Source organism: Apodemus sylvaticus, chromosome 15 (genome assembly GCF_947179515.1).
Source record: "Apodemus sylvaticus chromosome 15, mApoSyl1.1, whole genome shotgun sequence".
In the NCBI taxonomy this organism is placed as follows: domain Eukaryota; kingdom Metazoa; phylum Chordata; class Mammalia; order Rodentia; family Muridae; genus Apodemus; species Apodemus sylvaticus.
Genome location: NC_067486.1, coordinates 65062987 through 65085487, shown reverse-complemented (window position 1 = coordinate 65085487; position 22501 = coordinate 65062987). Strand labels below are relative to the sequence as shown.

Genomic DNA, 22501 nt, shown 5'->3' with positions numbered 1-22501 from the left:
ATAAACAACAGCAGATCCCACACAATAGAGTCCAGCGTCAGAGGAGAGGCATATTTAGTGTCACAGAGAGATGTGCATGTTATACTGGGGGGGAGGGAAACTTTACAGAACAGCATATAAATGCAATGATGTTCTTCTGAGTAAAAATATTTATGTATGCATTACCTTAAAAGCCTGGAAGCCTACAAAAATATCAGTAGTGGGCCATCTCTCAATGAAGAGACAGGTTGAGTTGTGGCTTTCTTTTATGCATAAGCTATACTTTCTAAATATTCAACAGTGAATGTGTATTACTTTTATTTTTTTTAGCTAGATTAAAAAAAGATTTTAATTTTTTCGGGAATCTAAAATGTGCTGAAAAAAAATATCTTGAAAAGCTTACTCTTACTTACACCCACAGAGGGGTTAGATACTTGTTTTAAAACAGAATGGTAATCAGATGTTAACCTAAATAACAACCAAAGAAGGGAGCTTTAAGAAGTCATGGTATTTGGGCTAGGGTTGTAGCTCAGGAAGAGGAGGTTAGCTCAGCACGGAAAAGGCCTGGCCTTGATTCTTAACACTGGGAGAAAAACATCATCGTGCTTATTTGGGAGTAGCAGATGATGCTGAGCCTGCCAAGGAACCAAGGGCACAATGTAAGAGACACTTCAACAGGGAAGTGAAGATTATGTAAGTCAGGTGTTGGAGAGCAGTACTGAGAGGCTGGCCGGGCCTCTCTGCAGAGGCATGCCTGTGTACGGCTGCGGCAGCCTTTGTAAAGTGGTCCTGGACAGTCCCGGACACTAGCTCTCCTTATCAGGAGAGTGCGTGAGAGCTCCCGCCTTCACAGCTTTATTTGATTTTTAATTTTTTTTCAGGTGAGAGTAAGGCTTAAAACATGACTACATTTTGATACTAACAACCTTCACACAGATTTTTGGCCCTAACTGGGGATAAAAGAAACACTTTAAAAATTATCTTCTGGGATCTCTGCAGATTAAAAACCCAATAAAAGATGTGAGAAGGGAAGGTTTGATTATAGCTAGCCTATTAAAAATTTGGGCTTACGGCCGGGTATAGTGGCATGTCCCTTTAATCCCAGTACATGAGAGAGGCAGGTCTCTGCTAGTTCAAGGCCATCCTGCTCTACATTTTAAATTCCTGAGCAGCCAGAGCTACATAACAAGACCTCACCTTGAAAACAAAACAAAACAAAACAAAACAAAACAAAACAAAAAAATGGGGCTCACATCATTATTAGTGACTTACAATGGAAAGCACTGAAAAGTATGGAATTTTAAGCTTACAAACTAAGCCACTAATTTAACTTGAATATTGAACCTTTATTAGCTGTTTGTGGGCATTCTAACTTCAGAAAAGCACCTGTATCTTCTGCTTGTGCAAAAGAGAGAACAGCACAGAGAATAACAGCAGGACAAGGACAGAGGTGAAAAGCCTTCCTAATTTTCTTACAGTTACAGAGGACAGTGATAGGATGCTCAGGATGTGGCGCCGTGGGTAGGGGTGCCAGGCACAGGTTTCCATCACTGTGGAACGATCGCTTTGCCTGATCTTTTCCCAGCACTCAAGCCACCTCCTGACACCTGTACCTCGCTCTACCTGACGCCCATGCCAGGTGCTTTCTAAAAATCTATACCTTCTAGGTGACTCTTTCTGTCTCAGTAGAATGTGGACGGATTTCTGGGCAGGCCACAAAGATCATATATGATCCCACTCTCCAGAAAGTGAAAAAGAAAGAAAGAATCCATCACTTTTTTTGGATTAATAAACATTAGGAGTAGTCAATAATTTTAGACACACCCTTAATCCCAGCACTCGGAGGCAGAGGTAGGTGGATCTCTAAGAAGCCAGCCTAGTCCACATAGTGAGTTCCAGAACAGCCAAGGTTATACAAAGACCCTGTCTCAAAAAACAAACAGACAAAAAAACCAAAACAAAACAAAAAATGAAAAGAGTAGTTAATAATTTTAAATGAAAGAAAGGTGAGAGGAGGCAGGGGAAAATAAAAGTTATGTTTCATTTAAGCAAGAAAGTAATAAGCATTCTGGTCTAACAGCAGCGCCACCCCCCCCCCCCCGCCCCAGTATGTGTGTGGGGGGGAGGGGGGTACCCACCTGCCTCAGACCATAAGAAATCTAAAGCTAGCACCTGCTGTCACCCACCATATGAAGGCATGGCTATATAAGCAGACACCATAACAATGAGATCTAAGACTATATACAAGCACAAGCAGTCAGGAGGCTGAGGGTCAGGCTAATTACAGCTTTGTTAAAGTCATCAAGAACTAATGAACACAAACAAGGCTCACCCCTCCACAGTAACGGGGGAGGGGGGGCAATTAAGTCTACTCTGCCAAGGAACATCTAAACATGTTTAAAACATATTAAATAAGGAGAATGGAGACCTCTCGGAGCGCCTGTTAGCTGCGGTATGGAGCCAGAGCTGACTATCAAATAGTACGGTCCTGGTCTCATTCAGACGGAGCAAAGGGCACCTGGGCTCACTCCTGGGCTCCTCTCCTCACGACACCCAGGTACCAGGAGGCTCTAGCACCCATCAGAACTAATGGGGGAGAGATTACCTTCTCACTGTCAATGTGCACAACATCTTTGGCTCCAGGATCTTCTTCCCACAGTGGGGGACCTTTAGGGTCCTTCAGAAAGGCCACTATAGACTAAAGAAGAACAAAATTAAAAAAAAAAGGAGTTTAGTAAGGAAATGGGAGAGGTGGCAGACCCAGAAACCTGCTCTGTGGGGACATCCAGGCACACTAAGTGCCAGTGACAAGACTGCAGGTGGCACTCGCTTGGAAGGGGAAATGAAAATTCTTGTCTGTGGACATTAGCATTAAATGACCCAAAATTTATTCCCAGCACTTCCGCCAAGGCACCACTGGTCAGCTGACAGGGCTGTGCACCTCTCCCTTGTACCTTGAGACAATAAGCTGGCTTCCTCATCAAAGACAACATCATACTTCACCTACAGATCTCGTCTCCCACCCTCCCGGAAGCCTTTCAGCTCCACTGAACAAAGGCTTCTTCAAGAGAGAGACATCCTTCCAGAACCTTAGGTCCTTCCACAGAATGTCCTAAGCAAGTAATCACTGAACTCATCACCGGCTGGGGAGATCACGTTCTACGCTGTTAATAAAAGAGCCAGCCTGAGAGGCAGGTTAGTGTGAGCCATTGGGGCCCAGGCTAGGAAACACCAGGCCAGGCTCCTGTCCACTACCAGTGCCCTGCTGCATGCGACACTTCGTTCCCTGGATCCTTCTGGATCAGTGTAATGGAGCTAAGAAGTCTGGCTGGGCGTCATTAAGAGAGGAACCATTGGCTCCAAGGGGAGAAGGAAAACCAGTTGGTCTCCATGCTGCTATACCTGCGGCACTTTCCTCTCAGTCTGGGAAATGATGTCCAAGGAGTACATCCCTAGACTCTGAGCTGAGCATCAGAGATCCCAAACCTCCTCACCCCTACCCAGCATCAAGGAAAAACAAAACAAAACAAAAGGATGATGTGGGTGAACAAAGGAAACAGAGCAGTCATGCTAGGAACCTGCTGGTGGTGTGAGCATCGTTTCCCTTTAACGGATGTTCGACACCACGCATGGGTCTTTCCACATTGCAAGGAGATAGCACGGGAATCAGGCCCTGAGAGCCCACCCTCAGCGACAGGGACATCAATCACTAACCGGATGCTCAGAATCCAGATAATCAGGGTAAAGGTCCTTCCCTTTAGGCCTTCCCTGCCCTAGAAGTCCAGGGACTCTGTCTGCCCTGGTCTCTCTTGACCCTCTGAGTTTTGAGATCTGATGAATGTGGCTGCTCATACCGAAACCAAAGTCTGTGACCCTGCACAAAGCTCAGCTTACTTCTCCAATCTGCTGGCTGACACAGAAGGATATACTCCCTATCTACAGCACTGAGACCACTCTGCTCCCTTCACCGGATACTCCGTGGCCTGGGCTTCTGGCTGCTTCCCTGGCACAGAGTTCTAGGTGGTGCCATCCTGTTCCATGACTCTAGGGGTGACTTTCCAGTGGTCCAAACAGAAACCCGCCTTTCTTTTTATCAGTATGTGAGCAATTCCACCATCAAGCTTCCCAGTTAAATTTTGCTCCTGGGGAACATGTGTTCTCTCTGGAAGGACGTTAGCTTATGTTACAACACAGAATACATCTCCAAGTGTCTACATGGGTGTTAAGAGAGTAAAGAATCAGGCAGAGAGCTCACAGAGCAGCGGAGCTCAACCTGTGGGTCGTGACCCCTTTGTGGGGTGACATATCCCGCACAAAATAAATATCCCGCATAGCAGATATTTATATTACCATCCACAACAGAAGGAGCTGAGCACTGACAGCTACACGGACAGGTGAGCCAACAGAAACAACTGGAAAAAGATGTGCACAGAGACAGACAGGGCAGAGCATGTAGCACAGTGGTAGAGCGACTACCTACCGGCCATGAGACCCTAGGTTCATTCCCCAGTGTGCAGAGAATAGAGACAGAGGCAGGAGCCCAGAGACCAACCTCTGCCTGAGAAGAGAGGATTTAGAGAGCCTGAGTTCAGACCAGGTTAGAACCAGATGACAGTCGTGGCCCCAGGCAAGGCAGGTGGCACCTTGGACCAGGTGACTGGTTTGTGGCAGAAGACGCTGAAGTCAAAGCAAGGCTGAAGGCAGTGGAAAGACAGCTCCTCTGTGACAGGCATGAGGTACCTGCAGGGTTGGGACTACATCCCTTTATGTAGGCTTTCTGCCTACTTACAGATTGGATTATGGCAGGGACACTAGGTGACCTCCACATCAACAAGCCACGTTGGCTCGAAGGCACCAGTCTTCACACACACACACACACACACACACACACACACACACACGTGCTTTCCTAGTCAGGGTGTGCCTATGGGTAGCCACTGTGGGTACCCTCATAGGGAGGAGATAGTTTTGAAGCCAAAAGAGACCCAGGCCTATGGAGGGGAGGATCATGATGTCAGCTGCCTCGACAGACAAGTCCTAGACATTCACTAGCAAGGCCTGGGGTATCCCTTGTGTCAACAGCCTTAAACTTAGCCTGATCCTCTGCTGACATCCATCGGCGGCGGTAATGATAAGGACCCTCGGGAGGTCAGGAAGAGAGAGCCCTGTGCAACCTGCCCTCTCTCCTTTCAGGGAGACCTGCCAAGCTTTTGGTGTCCATTCAGACTCCACCCTGTTGAGAAGGAGGGAGACCAATTCACCTTCAGCGTCAGAGCTCGGTCATATTGCATGTGAAAGGCACCGTCCCTGTCAAATAAGGAAGAAGAGACATTAATATGCTTCAGTGCACAGACTCAGGTCAGAATTCTCTCTCTCTCTCTCTCTCTCTGTGTGTGTGTGTGTGTGTGTGTATGTGTGCGCGTATGCATTGTTCTCTATGTCTCTCTGTGTCTATCTTTCTTTCTAAGAAATAATGGTAAGTACGGGGGGGGGGGGGGGGGGATCATTCTGAAATGAACTAAATCTACCTAAAATCTGCTGTTCACTGAAACTACCAATAAAAGCTCTTGGCACTCACTCTGAGATTGGAAATGCCCATGTGTACTCACTGGTAATGGAATAATTCAATCTTTTTGTCCTTTGGGCTGAGGTCAACTTTCATCTTCTTGCACAATTTTCTACTCTCTGCGTCACTGAAAGACAGAAATGTCGGGGACCATTTGTTACCTGAAGTCAGACCGTAGGTGTGGACGAGAGAATCCGCTCGAAGCTAAGTAGGCACAGGGCAGGTGACCTGGAATTCTCAGGAACAGAATAAGTCCAAGAGGCACTGTGGCTCTGAGGGAGCTGGAGAGTAACTGGCAGAGGTAGAGCAGTGAGAGGAGGCGAGCGACAGGGAGAGGATGTGCTTCCTGAAGAGGCCTCAAGGATGGGTCCAGTCAGGGCAAAGCTGGGACACTCAGGGGTAGGGAGCTCACTGTAGTTAGAAATATAAACCTCAAGCCAGGAACCCTAGTCCCAGTTGATCAGAAAGCTGAGTCAGAAGAATTGCTTGAGCCCAAGAGTTCAAGACTCTGTGGGGATGGCCCCTCCACACCACGGTCTGTCACCTGGGGAAGCTTAAAACAGTCTGAGCTTCTGCTTCCAAACCTGTGGACATTGGTGCCTGAGCAAGATTTTGTGTTTGAGGCTCTGAACATGCGCCACCTGCCATAGGCCATCTGTCCAGGAAAAGGAAACGTCCTGCCGGGTCGGAGGAGGGCTGAAATCTGCTAAAAGCCAGGAAGAAGGGCAGCGCTTCGGTTAGAGGTGCCTCTCCCGTGGTGTCTAAGAGACTAGAAATCCTTCTGGCAAGCAGTGCCTCTCAGGGGCCCATCGCTGTCCAGGAAGCACTCATGCGTGGCTAACTGTGGCATCCTTCCAGAGAGGCCAATAAAGTCTCCAGGTGTGATCCCTGGACCAGCACAACTCAAGAACTCATTAGAGATGCAAAGGCCCCAGCACGCCCGCCTGCTACATCAAAGACTCTTGGGTACTTGAGCAAATGTGTCTGAATACCACTCCTGGGATTCCGCGCTGCTCTGTGCAAGAGTGTGAGAAGAACCAAGTGATAGCACCGGCCTGCTCTGGTCCTTCTTCCTCTAGCCTCCCTGTCCCAGGTACTTAGACTCCCTGCTTCCCCGGCAACCAGCTAAAGGCAACCTGCTAGTTATTCACTGAGCACATGGGCTGTCATTTACCAGCCATGTCTCCAGATCTGAATGAGATCAGTGAGAACATTCTGGCCTTCAGACATCCGCTGGATCCGTGACCGCACAGCAGCAGTCTCCAGGGAAACTGTTGTACCAGGTCTGGCAGCTACCTGTGGGACGTTACTTCCTCTCCCACCTGTCTGCACATCCCACTTCTACACGCAGGCACACCAGCTTCCCACAGCTGGCCAGGAGCCCCAGAACAGATGGGCTCATTAAACCACCCAGCTCAATTCTCCAAGCAATATCTTCGGCAGGCAAGCAAAACTGTAGGCGCCAATGTAAGAGATTTCCAGGTTAAGAAAACACGTCTGTCTGGGTGGTGGTGGCTCACACCTTTAATCCCAGCATCCAGGAGGCAGAATGCAGGATTTCTAAATTCAAGCCCAGCCTGGTCTACAGAGTGAGTTCTAGGACAGCCTGTCTCAAAAAAACGTTAAAAAAAAAAAAAAAAAAAAAAGAAGGAGAAGGAGAAGGAGGAGGAAGAGGAAGAGGAAGAGGAAGAAGAGGAAGAAGAGGAGGAGGAGGAGGAAGAAGAAGAAGAAGAAGAAGAAGAAGAAGAAGAAGAAGAAGAAGAAGAAGAAGAAGAAGAAGAAGAAGAAGAAGAGCAGTTAACAGTATCATCAAGGGGGGACATGGCTGGCAAAGGATTTTAAACAGGGAGTGCTATGAGAAATGAGCTGAGTCTGGGACAGTGGTGAGCGGGACAGGCTGGCACAGTGCATCAGAAGGCCACCACAGCATCTGGCCTAGACCCTCCCGTCCTAAAGCCTTGAGCATGCTTGGCACACCCCTGCTGAGGCCAGCCTTCTTGTTCTGGGCTTACCCTGACCTTCGGGGAGTCGATGGTGAGGCTGAACTGACGAGGCCTGTGTGCCAAACAGCAGCAGACGAGGCAGCCTTTGCTGTGCTGAGTTAAGTCCCTGGGAGAGAGGACCGTGCTCGGGACATTTAAGACCACTCCTGACACTGTGCCGTGCTTGGGACATTTAAGACTATTCCTGGCCAGGCCATGGTGGCACACGCCTTTAATTCCAGCACTTGGGAGGCAGAGGCAGGCAGATTTCTGAGTTCGAGGCCTGGTCTACAGAGTGAGTTCCAGGACAGCCAGGGCTACACAGAGAAACCCTGTCTCAAAAAACCAAAAAAAAAAGACTATCCCTGACACTACTCGTCCATCCGTCCATTCGTTCATCTGTCCATCTGGTTGGTAGTGTTCTCCTCTGTTCAACCACATCTTTGATCACTTTCCCATCACCACGTGGGATGGCTTTGGCTGCCATGTGATCTCCTCAAGCCCCGGTCCCAGCCTGACATCCAGCAGGGCCTAAAATCTTCACAAAGGATAGGAAGGAAGTATAGGCCCCAGGCCAGTCCAGCTCCAAGTCCTTGTCCATGGCCATGGAAGAGACCCAGAGCCGAAGCCTCAAAAGCTACTCTCCCTCAGGTTATGTGACACTGCCCAAAGGTTCTTTCTTCTCCCCTGCCTCCTACATATTCTGTCAGAGGATGGGACAAGGGTGGCTTCCCTCATGTCCTAGCATCCCAGCCTCCCTTCCTCCACCGTCTCTCTTCACCACACTAATAACATCTGACCACTTGTCTCTGCCAGTTCCCCATCAGACAGAGAGGTTTGCCTCTGAAGGCAAGGCCTTCTTGCCTTTACTCACAGCTGCTCCTCAGGGTCACCAAAGCACCTGGCACACGGTGGCATTCAAACAATAACCCAATTGGAATGAGAGACGACTGAAAGATGCTATCTTGGAACTGCTCAGACAAGGCCCTGAACTTCTGGCTTCCTGGGCACCAGGAATCCTGCCAGGTAGCAAATCCTGAGGGGGCCCTCCTCAGCTCTCTGCTCTCTCCCCGACAATCCCATCTCTTAAGAGTGTCTAAGTGTGCACGTGAGTGTGTACTAATTGTGCAGCTCAGACAGCAGAAGTCATAAGAGTTCAGGAAGGGAAGAAAATTACCCATGTGAGGGACTTAAAAGGATCTGAGTCGAGAGATTAAGAACAATTAATTGATCCACTGCTTCCCTCCCTCCTGCAGCTCGTGACTGAGGCTCTAGGGGAAAAGGAGACAAAGGCAGAGAAATGAGCTGCTTTGCCCAAAGTCCCAGAGAGCCAGGCTGGCAGGAACCAGCTTCCAGTCTGCAGGGAGGCACCAAGGCCGCACACCAACCCTCTCTTCTTCATTTGCCTCTCCACCTTCCCTACAAAGAGTGAGGAGGGACGGATTACCGGGCCTAGGCACGTCCTCATCCCATATCCCACACCTCAAGAGACATGTACAAGTGGGGGAGGGGCTGCTAGTCTGGGTGGCTGCTTCAGGGATGGGGAACCATGTTGATTGGATGGCTTAAGTTGAGGAGTCAGCCTCAGGAGCGGCAGGTGGGGTGAGAGTAAGGAGAGGGAAGGTGCTGGGGCTACAAGGAGGCATCATTGGATCTTTCCAAATCTGTGGCCTGAACCTGTCCTAGGAGATGGCTTATCAGCCACCGGGCCTGCTGGCTCTAGATCTGCCTCCACCAGCAGCAGCAGCAAGCAGGACCTTCGATGAAGCCTGTGAGCTTCAAAAGGTAGGTTGAGATGCAAGTGACTGCCAGATGCCAAACAAGGACAAGATGTGGCTGGGGACAATGAGGGGACAGATGCAGAGCAGTCTTGGAGCAGCTGACCCTTAAGCGTGCAAAGACCTGGGTAGGACAGGGAACTCTCCATGAAGGACACTACAAGAACAATCCCGATTGTTGGCTGGTCTCTTTGACGCCTACCTGTGAAAGTAGCTGATGAGGTATGAATTTGATGCTGCACTAAAAACCTAGAGTGAGAGGACGGTGGATCCTCCTCCAGGTGGTCCAGGGCCCCCTCTCCACCTGTCCAGACCTAAGGTGGTAGTTCCCAACCTGGGGGTTGCATGTCAGACATCCTACACATCAGATATTTATGTTACGATTCCTAACAGTAGCAAACATACAGTTATGAAGTAGCTATGAAAATAATTTTATGGTTGGGAGGGTCACCACAACATGAGGAACTGTATTGAAGGGTCGCGGCATCAGGAAGGCAGAGAATCACTCGTCTAAGGCTTCGCTCCTCAGTTAGAACTTACTCCCCAAATGCACACCATATGCCAGAAGATACCTGAAGTCATAAAACAAGCACAGATAGATTCCATGGGAATCTATTTTCTCCCATGGGAAGTAACATTTGCCCTGCTTAGGCAAGAAGGTGGAAATGCAAAATTTAAATAATTCTTATAAGAAAATGTAAGACTTCAAAATACATCCCACCTGCCCCGGCAGGCCTGCAATCTTGCATCTGGGGAGCCATTACTGCTTCAGAGAAATCAAACAGATGGGAAAGGGGAAGAAAGGGAATATGGTTAGGCCGAACACTCCAGGGCTTTTAAAGAAGCAGGCAGCAGGTGAGGGGACAACAGTCTGCCCACAGAACTACCGTACCAGGCCTAGTGTCTGTCCCTGGCTCCACTTCAACCTCCTAGATGGCAGTGCCACACAGGCCCCAGAGCACCAGGGAGCTAGCTCCCACCCTCACGTGTGGCCTACCACGCAGCTGTGGAGGGAGAGCTGGGAGAGAGAGGGGGAAGGGAGAATGACAAATCCACAGACAGGATCCATGTGCTCAAGTGATGGTCAGGGACGAGGAGAAACATCAACAGAGGACACGTGAGCATCCGCAGGGGTGTGTGTGTGTGTGTGTGTGTGTGTGTGTGTGTGTGTAAAGGGCAAGGGAAGAGCCGGAAAAATCAGTTACAGAACTATCTTTGGAAGGAGAGAAGGGGCCCAAAGAGTGGGAGCAGCAGAGGCTCTGCTCCTCTCAGGGAGAGAGAAAGAAGGGGACAGAGGACAGCCCCTCAGCAGAGAGGAGAGGAGACCCAGGATGGGAGGAGGCCCCGCAGAGCAGAGACTCTGGCACTGGAGGCACATGCTCACCAGACAGTTAAGCACACCAGGCTGGCTGCTTAGGGCTTTTTCTGAACCAGACGACTCTGGGATGAGAGCAATTTGAAAGTTCCTATTGTTCATTTCACAGATGGTTAGGACATGGTCCAGAGAGAGGTGGGGATCTGCAGGGGCTCCACAGTGGAAGGCAAAGCCAGGTCCCCTGCCCTGCTGTTGTACGGAATCCACGACACTCCACGGCGGGCCTCCAGTTCACCCTCTTCTTGTCTCAGCACCCTGAGGACTGGTGTTACAGGTGTGTACCACATGTCCAGCTCCCCTCACACTTCTGAAGAACAGAGCAAAGCATGCTACGGACTGGGCCTGACCTCCACACCCAACTGCTCTTACAGGAGGGGGGGGGCTCCTTCCCCAGAGCCAAGGCAGGAAGTCTAGCTGGGGAGACGGAGATAGAAAGCTCAGCAGGACTTACTGTGGGGTGGCTAGCGGACCATCTGATGCTTCACAGCAGTACTCAAAAAGAGGAACACTGAAGCCAGGCGGTGGTGGCACACGCCTGTAATCCCAGCACTCTGGGAGGCAGAGGCAGGTGATTTCTGAGTTCGAGGCCAGCCTGGTCTACAGAGTGAGTTCCAGGACAGCCAGGGCTATACAGAGAAACCCTGTCTTGAAAAAAACCAAATCCAAAAAACCAAAAAATAAAAGGAACATTGGCTCCCAGCCACTTCCTCCCTCCTCAGCAGATAGAAGGCCACCTCGAAACACGTCTGTCAGTGACAGGAGGGTCTCATCCTCAAATTTAGGCACAGGCTGCATGTGGGACAAAGCCAATGTCTAGGCTCCCATGCAGTTCACGTGGTGAACACCTTAAGGATTCACAGGTGAATTCTAAAGACTGGGAAGTGGACTGAGTAGGCAGAAGGCAGAAGCCAGCTCACCCATCCCTTGGGTTCTTCTTGTCTAACGGTGGTCCCTGAGACCTACCACTCAGGGTGGCTTATAGGGAGCTGCACCCAAGCGCTGTCCCTTGGGCTGTTATGGGAAGAGTCAGTCGGCAGTACTTTGCCTCTAATCCCAGACCCAGACCCAGATATCCGGGCTTCGCCATAATCTACCTACTTGGCTAAACTACTTTGAGATTGTACTTCCTTTTACAAGGATAAAGCTGATAAAGGCAGAGGCAGTGACTGGACCAGTCCTACCTCTTGAACAAGGTGCCTTTTCTAAGCCCTAACCTACGTCCGCCTAGAGTTCAATTCTAGCATAGTAAATTCACAGGATTCTCCCATTGGCGCTAATGCCAGACACTCAGACTACAATTTTGTCCTAATCTCTAAATTGATCTTGCTTCAGCACTGACCCGGGTCGGGTCCTACCAGCTCAGGTATCCCTATTCTGGGGGTTCCACAGCCCCTCTGGAAGCAGGACACTCACCCCAACAGGCAGCGCTTGGGAACCACGCTGCAGGGAGCCCTGGCAGGGAAAGTCAGGGCAATATGAGTACACGATCATCTCAGGTCTCTGTTCCCTCCTGGAACACCACTGCCTCTGCAAAGGTTTCCCTGACCCTTCCGAGCTGCGGGTACTGGCTGCCTCTTGGATATAGAGTCTCTTAACAGCCCTCCTCTCTTGTCAGCTAAGGCCTGGCTCATGTGTCTGCTTCTTCCTCACACACTGCGCCCCTAGAAGGCACAGCTATTCATCTGTGAATCCTCAAAGCACATAGTAAGTGCTTGGTAAAAGCTAATGGATAGACCTGGAGGGAAGAGGCACTACATCAAAGCTCTTCCACTCACTGCCGGCACCTGTTAGCCTCTTAAGAATGCCCTGCCATAAGGCTCCATCAGCTGGGCAAAAGCGCTGTCATCTTCAGATATGGAAAATTCCACAGTGTCCTCTGATAGATTTTGTCATTTGCCCAGTGACACTGGAGCACTACTAGTAAAATGCGGGTGCCAGAGACCCCCTAAAAGGTAGCAGTGCTGTCAGGCCAACTATCAATTGGAGTTAAGCAATGGCTGAGACCTCAGCAGCCACCCAGTGAGCGGTCTTTTTTGCTCAGCCAGTGTTGGCATGAATCTGGAGGCATGGGGCTAGGCACGAGGCTAGGCACGTGCGCCCGTGCACACGCACACACACTCCTCCATACACGCCTCTCCTGTGCTATTATCTCCCTCCTCTGCAGCTTAAGACGGTGTGTACCATCACAGCACTTCCATCAGTCATTTAGGACTCAGAATAGCATGAAGGTTACTCTGGCCTAAGGCTCACCAACTTACTAAACCGGCACAGGCCTGAGCCAGCCTCAGGGCCGCGGAGGTCTAGTCTGGTGGCCAGCTGACTACACTGTACTGCAGGAGTGAGAAGGGCCTGGACTGCAGGCGAAGCTCACGGCTCACAGCTATTGCTACAGACTTACCACGAACCAACCGGGTGACCCCGAAAATCACCCATGTCTGGAATCAAGGTTCTTGGTTTCCAACAGGGAAGACTCCCTCTGCCCTACCACCCTCTGAGAAGACAAAGTCACAGAGGACATAAGAGAGTTTCGAGAAAATGAGAAGAAAGGAATGAATGGGCAGACGGGTGGAGAACCAAACCTTCCTCTGCGCAAGTGACCCCGTGTGACCTCAGGCATCTATCATGCTCTCTCTTCTGCCCCAGCCTCCAGAAGCTCCGAGCATACCCCTGGCCCGACCAGTAAGGACGCCTGCCCTGTGTCCCCAGTACATACCCGCAGTCCACCCAGCAGATGGTGCCTTGTCCTTTCACTGCTTGGGCCACGGTGGACAGTAGCTTGAGATAACTTTCAGCTGCCACCTCTGTGAAAGAAAGATCAAACGTTTGTGTCCAAGGGCTCTGGACCATGGGCAGGGTGGGGTGAGCACAGGAGTCCCTCTTTGGTCTGGGTGGCCAGGTGTCTGGACAGGGCTTGTGGATCAGGGTTTCAACCCTGCCGATCTACTGAGGGTGTTTACAGCGGGTGTTTGATTCCTGCACCTGGCAGGACTCTCGGTCACATCCTCCTCACGAGCCTGTGAACTCACTCAAAGGGCCCAGCATGCAGATCCCAGTGAACAGCAGTTTGCTGCCTTCTCTTGCCCCAACTCCCAGGATATACCCCAAAGCCAAGCAGAAATGATATCTGAATTATGTGCCTCTGAGGCGCTCCCCTTCCAGGGTAGAAATGGGAGCTGTCTGTGAGTACAAAGCACACTGAGCCTTTTGCAGATGCGAACAATAAGTATCGCTTAGGAAACACTGCTCAGAGTCGGTTAGAGGAGGCATTCCCAGGAAACCCCAGCCAGGGCAGCAGGAGGCAGCAAACCGCTGAAGCAGGGAAGCCATTGTTCCACTGTGCACACCAGTGGGGCGGGGGTGGGGCGGGGGCGGGGGCACAGATAAAGAAGAACAGTATAAACTACCCCACCAGGGGAAGGGAAAAGCTGCTTAGAAGGATGGGAGGAGGGAAAGTAAACCCACTATGAGCCAGAGTCTGGGGCGGTAAGCACGGACAAGATGCAGGAGGTGAAGCCATCAACCAGGCCCCGCCCCCAGCATAGTGGGGCTGCACAGGGCTGTACTTGCAGTGCACTGAACAAAGGTGGGCCAGGTAAGGAGCAGAGCAATGGTCAGGCTCGCCCTCCATTAGTGACCCCTGGACTCATCATTAACCCAACTCTCCAGCTCTCCCAGGTTTCTTCTGCCTCAGGCCTGTGCTGGTTCTGAAGCCATGGCTCTGCAGAGCTAGCCCGCTTTTCCCTAGACTCCATGTGAAAAAAACGAGATACAGAGAGGCCATATTGGACAGGCTCCACCACCAGGAGTGGCTGGCCTCAAGTGTCATGCCTTCTTATTCCCAGTGACCTCATTTACAAATGGGAGAGTATCTGATAGTCTGCACTGCCTCCCTTGTGGCAAGGAGCCAATGAGACAGTCATAAATGGCCCCAGTCATGGGACAAATCTGAGAGAAGAACCAGCCGGGACCCAAGATGTTACAAACAGTTACAACTCCAAAGAGTTTCTCACTAACAACCCACCCAGACACAAGAAAAGCCCCCAAACAGAGATTCCCTTTGCCTCAGTTTCCCTACTTGAGAAAAAGAGCAGGCTCACACACTGGGCTCCCAACAGGAAGCTCAGTGAAAGGGCATCCAGGCCCTCGGAAGCAGCGAGGGGCAAGAACGGCCATGCTCAGAGGCTACAGCCTTCGCGAGGGACACACGGCCAAACCATCCATCAGCCCAGAGTGCCAATGGGATCTGTGTGGCAGATGAGCTGCCAAGGGGATCTGTGCCCAGAGCGAGCCTAGCCGTTAGCTGCTGCTTCTCCAGGGCACAGAAAACTTGGCGCCCTCAGGAGCCGCATCCGACACTTAGCTCTGCTGGAACCACAGTGACAGCCAGCCACTTGTCCTTCTCCAAAGTCACCGCCAAGAGCCTAGCAAACTATCCACTGTACCCTCACCAGCCCAAGGTCAGAGGAGCAGTGGCAGGTGGCTGCTCCTTCCTGGAGAGGTGACTGGGCCTCAACCTGGGAATCCACTCCAGAGTCGGTTATGCATCTCACGCGACAGCAGGACACCCAGGGGTAAGGCAGGACCAGGACCACCTGCTCAGGTAAATCTCCATAGGCCTGGGACCAGTTCAACTGGCAACAGGCCAGCCTGGTAGTTAATCTGCAGCTCCCGTGGAGCCTGCACTGGCAGGCCTGGGGCCTGTGGCTGGCAGGGAGTCAGGTGTGCATCCAGCACTCACAGGTTCCTCCCTGTCAGGCTAGGTAGGAGATCCAAAGTATTCTTCCCACAGGATTCTCATAAGAAGGAACTGCACTATGACCCCCCCCCCAAAGTAACCAAATACGCCTTCAAAGAGAGCAAAGAATACTAATGCCCCCTCTGGTGCTCTTCCTCCCTTCCCACCACTCCGATAGGTCTGAAGGGGCCACTTACCAGACTCTGAGTAAAGCACTAGTACATTATTGCGGGTCCTGAGAAGTTTCTTCAAGTCCTTAGGGTCGGAGATTCTCTCAATGAGTGAAGAGACCTTTGTGGTGGACAGCCACGTCGGCAGGACCACCTAGAGACCAAGCAGCCAAAGACCGTAAGTCTCACTTCTCTCTCACTCAGGGTGCTCACAGACAATTCACCCAAAACACATGCACTGTTCATTTGTTTGTTTTGTTTTGGTTTTTTTAGATTTGAAATTTAAAACGTTTTTATTCATAAAACTTTTCTTAGATAATTTCTCATCTGTACACAGTACACCCTGATTTCTCTCAGCCCCACTGTCTCCCATAACCTTACCATCCCGACCCAACCCTTCCTCTCCACGAATCTCTCTTCACATTGGTTCATTTGATCACCTGACCTGCTAAATTTGACTTAGAGCATCTTTGTGGCCATGGGTTTAGATAGAGCTTTCCTTGGGATCCTGGTAGGCTCAGCTGTTGGTAAAAGAATTGAAGACCCTGATACTCATCCCCTGGAATGTATCAGTGGCCAATAATTCAGCAGTAAATGGTAAGGTCTGCTAAACCTTACCCCTCCCATGGCTGATTGCTTACTAGGCCTGTCTTATGAAAACACCCCTCCCAGAGTACCACACCTACCTCTTTACCTCTAGAGCTCCCGCTTGGTCCACTCCAGCCCCCACCTCACCCCCCCTTCCGTGTACTCTAGTAAGATTGTCTGGACTGTACCCATACATAATGCACTGCCACCCACAGATAAGAATTCTCTAAGAGAGTGATGTCTGTATGCAAGGGCCAGGCACGACAGTCTGAAACGCTATCCCATCTAGAAGCAGCGATCCACAGAACCCACAGGGATGCATCCTCTCTGACCCCCAGGATGGAATGAACGAGTGTGAGGCTAAGCTCTTCTCACTGAGCCAAACAATCGCAGAGATCTGGCCAACCGCACACCTTAAGTCCCAGCACATGGAATACGGAGGCAGGAAAATCTCTGAGTTTGAGGACCAGCCTGGTCTACAGAGTGAGTTCCAGGACAGCCAAGGCTACCCAGAGAAACCCTATCTTAAAAAGCAACCAATAAAAGAAACAAAACAAAACAAAAAGCAAAGTGTCCCCAAGCTCTTGGGGCCTGGAGATGCCGGATGCCTCTGCAGCATGAGGAAGAGCGGACTGGAAGCAGAGTGGATGGGGAAACACAGGAGGAAGGAGGAACTGGGAGGCAGATCTCCCAGGCCAGCTTATGTGAACTTCCTGAACAACGCTGACAAAAAGGAGATCCTAAAAAGCAGCTCCACCCCTGACAGAGCAGAGGCAAAGACTCCTCGCTACAGTCTGGCAAGCACAGCCTTCCGAGTTCTCAGAAGTTGTCACTGCGCACCCAGCCTGTCAGTCAGGAGGAGTTCATCACACCAGCTGAAGATACCTCACATGTGCAAAGTGTACCAACAACACAATCTTTCTCAGAGAGTCACGGGAGCCCACACTCTTCTGAGACAAGGAAAAAATTAAGCAGAGAACCTAGGCAACAAGGGACCCAGCACAGAGAGAGGCAGGATGATGAGTTTCCATATTGATGGTGAGGGGTGGCCCAGGACGCTGTCAGCAGGTGTGGTAGTTTGAATAGGAATGGCCCCAGAGGCTTATGTATTTGAAAGCTTGGTCATTCAATGCTACTGGACAGGGATTAGGGGGTGTGGCCTTTAGGAGTAGATGTGGCCTTGTTGGAGGACATGTGTCTCTGGAGGTGGACTTTGAGATGTCAGAAGCTCAAGCCAGGGCCAGTGTCCTGCTCTCTTCCTTCCGTCTGCTGATCTGGATGTAGGACTCCCAGCACTATGTCTGTCTGAATGCCTCCATCCGTCCCGCCATGAAGATAATGGATTAAACCTCTGAACTGTAAGCCAGCCCCAGTTAAACACGTTCCTTTAGAAGAATTGTGGTAGTTGAGGTGTCTCTTCTCAGCAATAGGACACCAATGGAGACAGCAGCCAACAAAGCAACCAGCTTCTACAAGGTCAGAGGTCATGGAGAAAAGCCATGGACAAAGGCAACTGGAGAGAGATCACATGATGTCCTCTTCCTCCCTTTGAGGAGTCTGAATTTCTCCCAGAACCATGCAAACAAGTAACCTAAATTTCTGATGTGTCCCACACCAGCCAAGTCATCTCCTCTTTGCCGCCCAATGTCTCGACCTGTGTGTGTCTACGCTTTGCCCCTCAAAAGCTAAAGGTGCCCGGCTACAGCACTGAACCTTTCAGAGGTCCAGTGGATCCCTTGTGCCATGGGGATGGTGATAGCTCCCTGGGGACACTGCTAGGACACATGGGACAACTCCTTAAATGTGCTTTACAAAGTCACAAAGCACTCTAAGAACATCAGATAACATAACATCCAGTGCTCATCGCCAGATCAATGCGGGAAGAGAGAAACACAACCATACTCTAACACGTTTCAATGGAGTCTGCCACCAGAATCAGAGTTCCTTCCCCACCCCACCCCTGGGAGGAGCCAGCACTGCTCTCCATGCCTGAGGAGCCACTGCTTTGTGCAGACTACCTTCAGAGCTCAGGAGAACATTCCTTCAGTGCTGACTACCACATGTCATCCCACTGCTGCAAGGGACTTATGAGCCGAACCCTAAGAAGTCCATGGCTCGGTGCATATACACAGCAGCAACTGAGAAAACTACCGGACAGTGCGGTAGAGAAACATGGCGGCTTGCAGTTTTACTTTCCACCCTCAGAGAATACAGTCAGGAAACATAACTGCCCTGGCCAGGGACCCTCCCCTCCACTCTAGCCGTCCCTGGGTCTGGCAGGCACCCACCAGACAGCAGAAGTGCTATGGCCTTACTGACACAGCGTCCATCACCGAAACCTTAGGAATCCCAATCTCCCACATACCCTGGCTTCCTTTATATAAATCCCAACAGTCCCTTAGGTCATCCAACCAAGGGCCACCTGAGATTAAACATGCCACCTTCCAGCCAGCCACTAAAGCCTCTGGCCCAGTGTTTACTGACACGGTAGAAGAGTTTAAGCTTCTCTGAAAATACCCTGAGCAAATTGACTTTGCTTGAAATCCACCACACAAGGTGAAGCTAGGGCTGGCACTGGTCCGTCCTAACAGGAGGCTTGCACAGACGTCTCTGTGAAGGGTCTGCAGCCTCACTGGGTCCTTATCCTTATTTAAGATTAAGAGCTCTGGAGGGAAAGATACCCTGAGTGTCCTTCAGAGTGCTTAATAAATAGAACAAATCACACCCGGTCTACAGATACCATCCCTCAGAGAACATGTCACCAAGTAAGCCCTTAGTGGCTTTAAGAGGCCCAGAAAGGACCATGAAACCCAGGGAGACTGCAGCACAATAAACAACCAGAATGGGACTTATAAGGAAAGTCAGTAGTTGGTTCTCTGATGGCCTAGGACTTGACAGTGGTCATCAAGAGAGTGGCAGGGAAGACATCAGACTCATCTTCCCAGAACCCCAGAATTGGTGACGGGAAGAGGGACCAGCCAGCAGACTGAACAAGTAAGAGAAAAGGGTCCATCCAACCATCTCCAATGACCAGAAGGGGGCTGGGGGTGGGAAGAAAGTCCAAAATGGCTCCAAAGATGGAACTGCAGCCAACCACAGGAGACAGACCAATGGCGGAGGCAGCTTTTTTTTTTTTTTTTTTTTTTTTTTCCTGGACTGAAGAAGATGGCAGTGGGCTAAGATTTCTGGGACTGTGGCCAACAGACATGTGAAAAAGCACCCATGAACAACACACGTCCTCCAAGCTAGAGGGTGAGCCGTGAGGTGACTGAAGTCTCTATGATCTGGAGCCAGAGAGGGGACGTGGGAGAAGGGCCCAGCCAAGGAAGAAGGATGGTGTTAGGAGCAGGGTTGAGACCTTAGCCAGGGGTGAGACAGGAAGGCAGGGCGGGCCCAGTGGGGAAAGGCTGGGAAAGCTCAGAGGCTTCCACAGTCTCTGGGAAAGCATTTTAGGGGAAAGGAAGGACTGCGAGCCAGGACACTGAGGAGCCACACCCAGGGCAAGGGCTGGGTAATAAGAGGTGCAGCACACAGGTGTGGTTGGTCACAGGGTCCCCACAGAGGAGAGGAAGCCTTCAGGGATCTATGGGCACAGAAGACTCAGAGTTTGCCATGAGGCCTCACAGAGAGGAAACCCAACCAGAATGGCCAGACCACAGGGAATACAGGGAGATGTGGTACAAACTAAGACTTCTAAGAAAAGGACAGAAGGCCCCAAGACCTCACTCACCCTCACAAGCACCCACAGAAGCAGCCAGGAGGGAAGCCCTCCTCCTACACCTTTCCTCCAGCCACTTAACAGTCCATTTTCTCCTCTGCTTCTTCTGTTAACCTTTCCAGCAGGCTCCTTGCTTCCCTTGACAGGAGCTACGGTGAACCCTGGTCTCCCGGCCCAGAGACCAGCAGACTCAGCTCCTTAAGTCACAACCCACAAGCCTGCCTGACAATAATAAGTAAGGCCACAATGGCCGTCCAGATTACCTGCTCCCCCGCTGTGCTCCAGGAGGAAAAGTCAGTATTGGAGTGCTCCCAAAGCCAGCTGCTTCCCAGCCAGCACCAGTATAGTTCCTGTGCTCGGTAGGCCTTCATACTGGCAGTCAAGAACTCAAGAGCACGAGGGGAGGAAAGATGACCTTTGCTCACACCTCAGTCTCCCCTAAGCATCTATACTGCTGCGACCACTGAGACCCATAAAATACTTCCCTGCCTGCTGGAGAATTGTGGTCCCCTTTTCTATGACAGAGGAGACCCTCCCGCCAACACCAGATTCTTCCGGTACCATAAAAGATCACCCCACCCCATCTGAGAACCACCCTGCCCCAATCACCAGTCCCCTTCCGCCACCCCCTCTCCCCTTCAGCAGAACTCAAGACTTTCTTCAGGGCCCTGTGAAACCCTTGTCCTCGTCCTAGCGCAACTGGGTAAAGGGCAGGAGACCCACTTCCCTCTTTGTCTGCGATGTCTCTGAGTAGCTCTCCTATCTACATGGCTGCCTCTCTCCCAGCCCTGTGCCACCTTTTAGACACCCTGAAAAGAGCAGTGGCTCTGGGGTCACACGAGACATGGCATGAATCCAGGTACCATCATTCTCAAGGTCTCAGGCTTGTTCCTACCCTGCTGAGTGCCATCTCCCGACCCAGAAGGGCAGGAGAGGATAATATCCTCACTCACCTGGTGGCTCGGCTCATTATGAACCAAGGGAGGAGGAAGACAGGAACCTAATGCAATACTTGGCAGGCACAGCGCAGAGCAAGTGCTAATTGCCTCTGAGTAGCAGGGACAACAACAGCCGGGGGCCTCCTCTTCCTCCCAGAGGCCGAGCCACAGGTCCAGGCAGGAAGGCATGCACACGTACGCACATTCAGCACCAGAAAACCTGGCGGATTTAGCCATCTGCACGGCGACCTGCTGTAGAGGTCACATAGCACATTGAGAACCCTGCCAGGTTCATGTGTGCACAGTGACGAGTCTACCGAGTTTACCGCTAGGGTAACCCAGCAGGTGGGTACTTGTGTCCTACAGAAGATGGAGGGGGACCCGAGGTTAGGTGCCCAAGGACGTGTTTTAGATACACAGTAGAGAGAGGCAGGGCTTCAAATTGTTCAAGGGATTCTGGCCTAACACACACAGACACACACACACACACACACACACACACACAAGGAGTCACTTCCTAGCAACAGAGCTAATGGTCAGGAAGGAGAAGGAGTTTATACTGATAACAAGCTTTACAAGTTCAAGGACACAGAGGTATAGACATTTAACGTGCGGCAGTAACCCCTGACTTGATCCCCGCAGGAACAAGTGCTATATGCCAGGCCTCCCTTTCCACTTCGTCCTACCCAGTGCCCACTCCCTGCCTGCCCACAGCACACACAAACCCCTTCCTCCTTTCCACTGAGCCAACCAGCAGTGCCACCATCTATACGCCTAGAGAATAACCAGCGACAACAACCCTCATCACCTTATACCCTCCACCTAAAAAAATAAAATAAAAATAAAAAGGCTGTCTCCGGGGCATGTGCCAGCACCTTCCCCATTCCCCGGAACGGCAGTGACTGTCATTACAGATTCACCCTCCTCTGCAAGTTCCAGAGCCAGCAACGGTCAGTTATATAAAACCCGGCTTGCAGAAGAAGGGAGATTTGGGGACAGAAGTTTAGCATTTAAGGGGAAGGGTGGAGGTGGGGCTCAAGCCGTTTCCCTCTGTCACCTGAGTAAAAGACTCCCTTCTTGTGTTGGGAGCTGTGAAGAAACCAGTTTAATTTAGTTTAACCCACATTTTGCTCAAAATAGCTTTGAAATGTCAGAATCTGGATGTCTAGACACGGAGGAACCTGGTGGTAAAGGGACTGAGGGGTAAGACACGCAAGGGTCTGAACAGAATGCCAGAGAAACAGGCTCACTGAGAACCTGGAGCCCACAGCTGGGAGGGGTGGTGGAGTGGCACTGTGGAGCTGGTTCCGACTCTGTCAGTCACTGGCTGAGTGACCATTGGTAAGTAGGTCATCTCTCCTTGGTCGGTGTCCTTCTTTGGAAAGGGAAGGGATAAAAGGGATTTCTGAAGTTCTTCCTAATGGGAGTATTAGACACACCTAATCTTATGACTGCCAAGAAGGTAAGGATGCCTCTGAAGAAGCGGCTGGGGTCCTTGGGCCATTGCAATAAAAGCCATACCTCAAAGACTCCCCTGTACCAAGTGTGAGCGTTGGGCTAAATCCCAGCCCATGGGCTGTAAGTGTTAAGTATTATGCCGTACCGTTAAAGACAGTCCCTGGGGTTGGAGAGATGGCTCAGTGGTTAAGAATACTGACTGCTCTTCCAGAGG

The 22501-nt window shown here is 50.9% G+C and overlaps 1 protein-coding gene across 1 annotated transcript in view; it reads right to left on the bottom strand.

Moving 5' to 3' along the window:
• Positions 1-22501, bottom strand: part of Pdia5 (protein disulfide isomerase family A member 5) — an 83867-nt gene that overhangs the window by 45982 nt on the left and 15384 nt on the right. Inside the window, exons 2-6 of the mRNA XM_052158752.1 lie at positions 15613-15739; positions 13394-13481; positions 5589-5672; positions 5241-5286; positions 2585-2677 (exon numbers count right to left, since the gene is read on the bottom strand). Coding sequence (XP_052014712.1) covers positions 2585-2677; positions 5241-5286; positions 5589-5672; positions 13394-13481; positions 15613-15739 — 438 coding nt within the window. The remainder of the gene's footprint in view (positions 1-2584; positions 2678-5240; positions 5287-5588; positions 5673-13393; positions 13482-15612; positions 15740-22501) is intronic.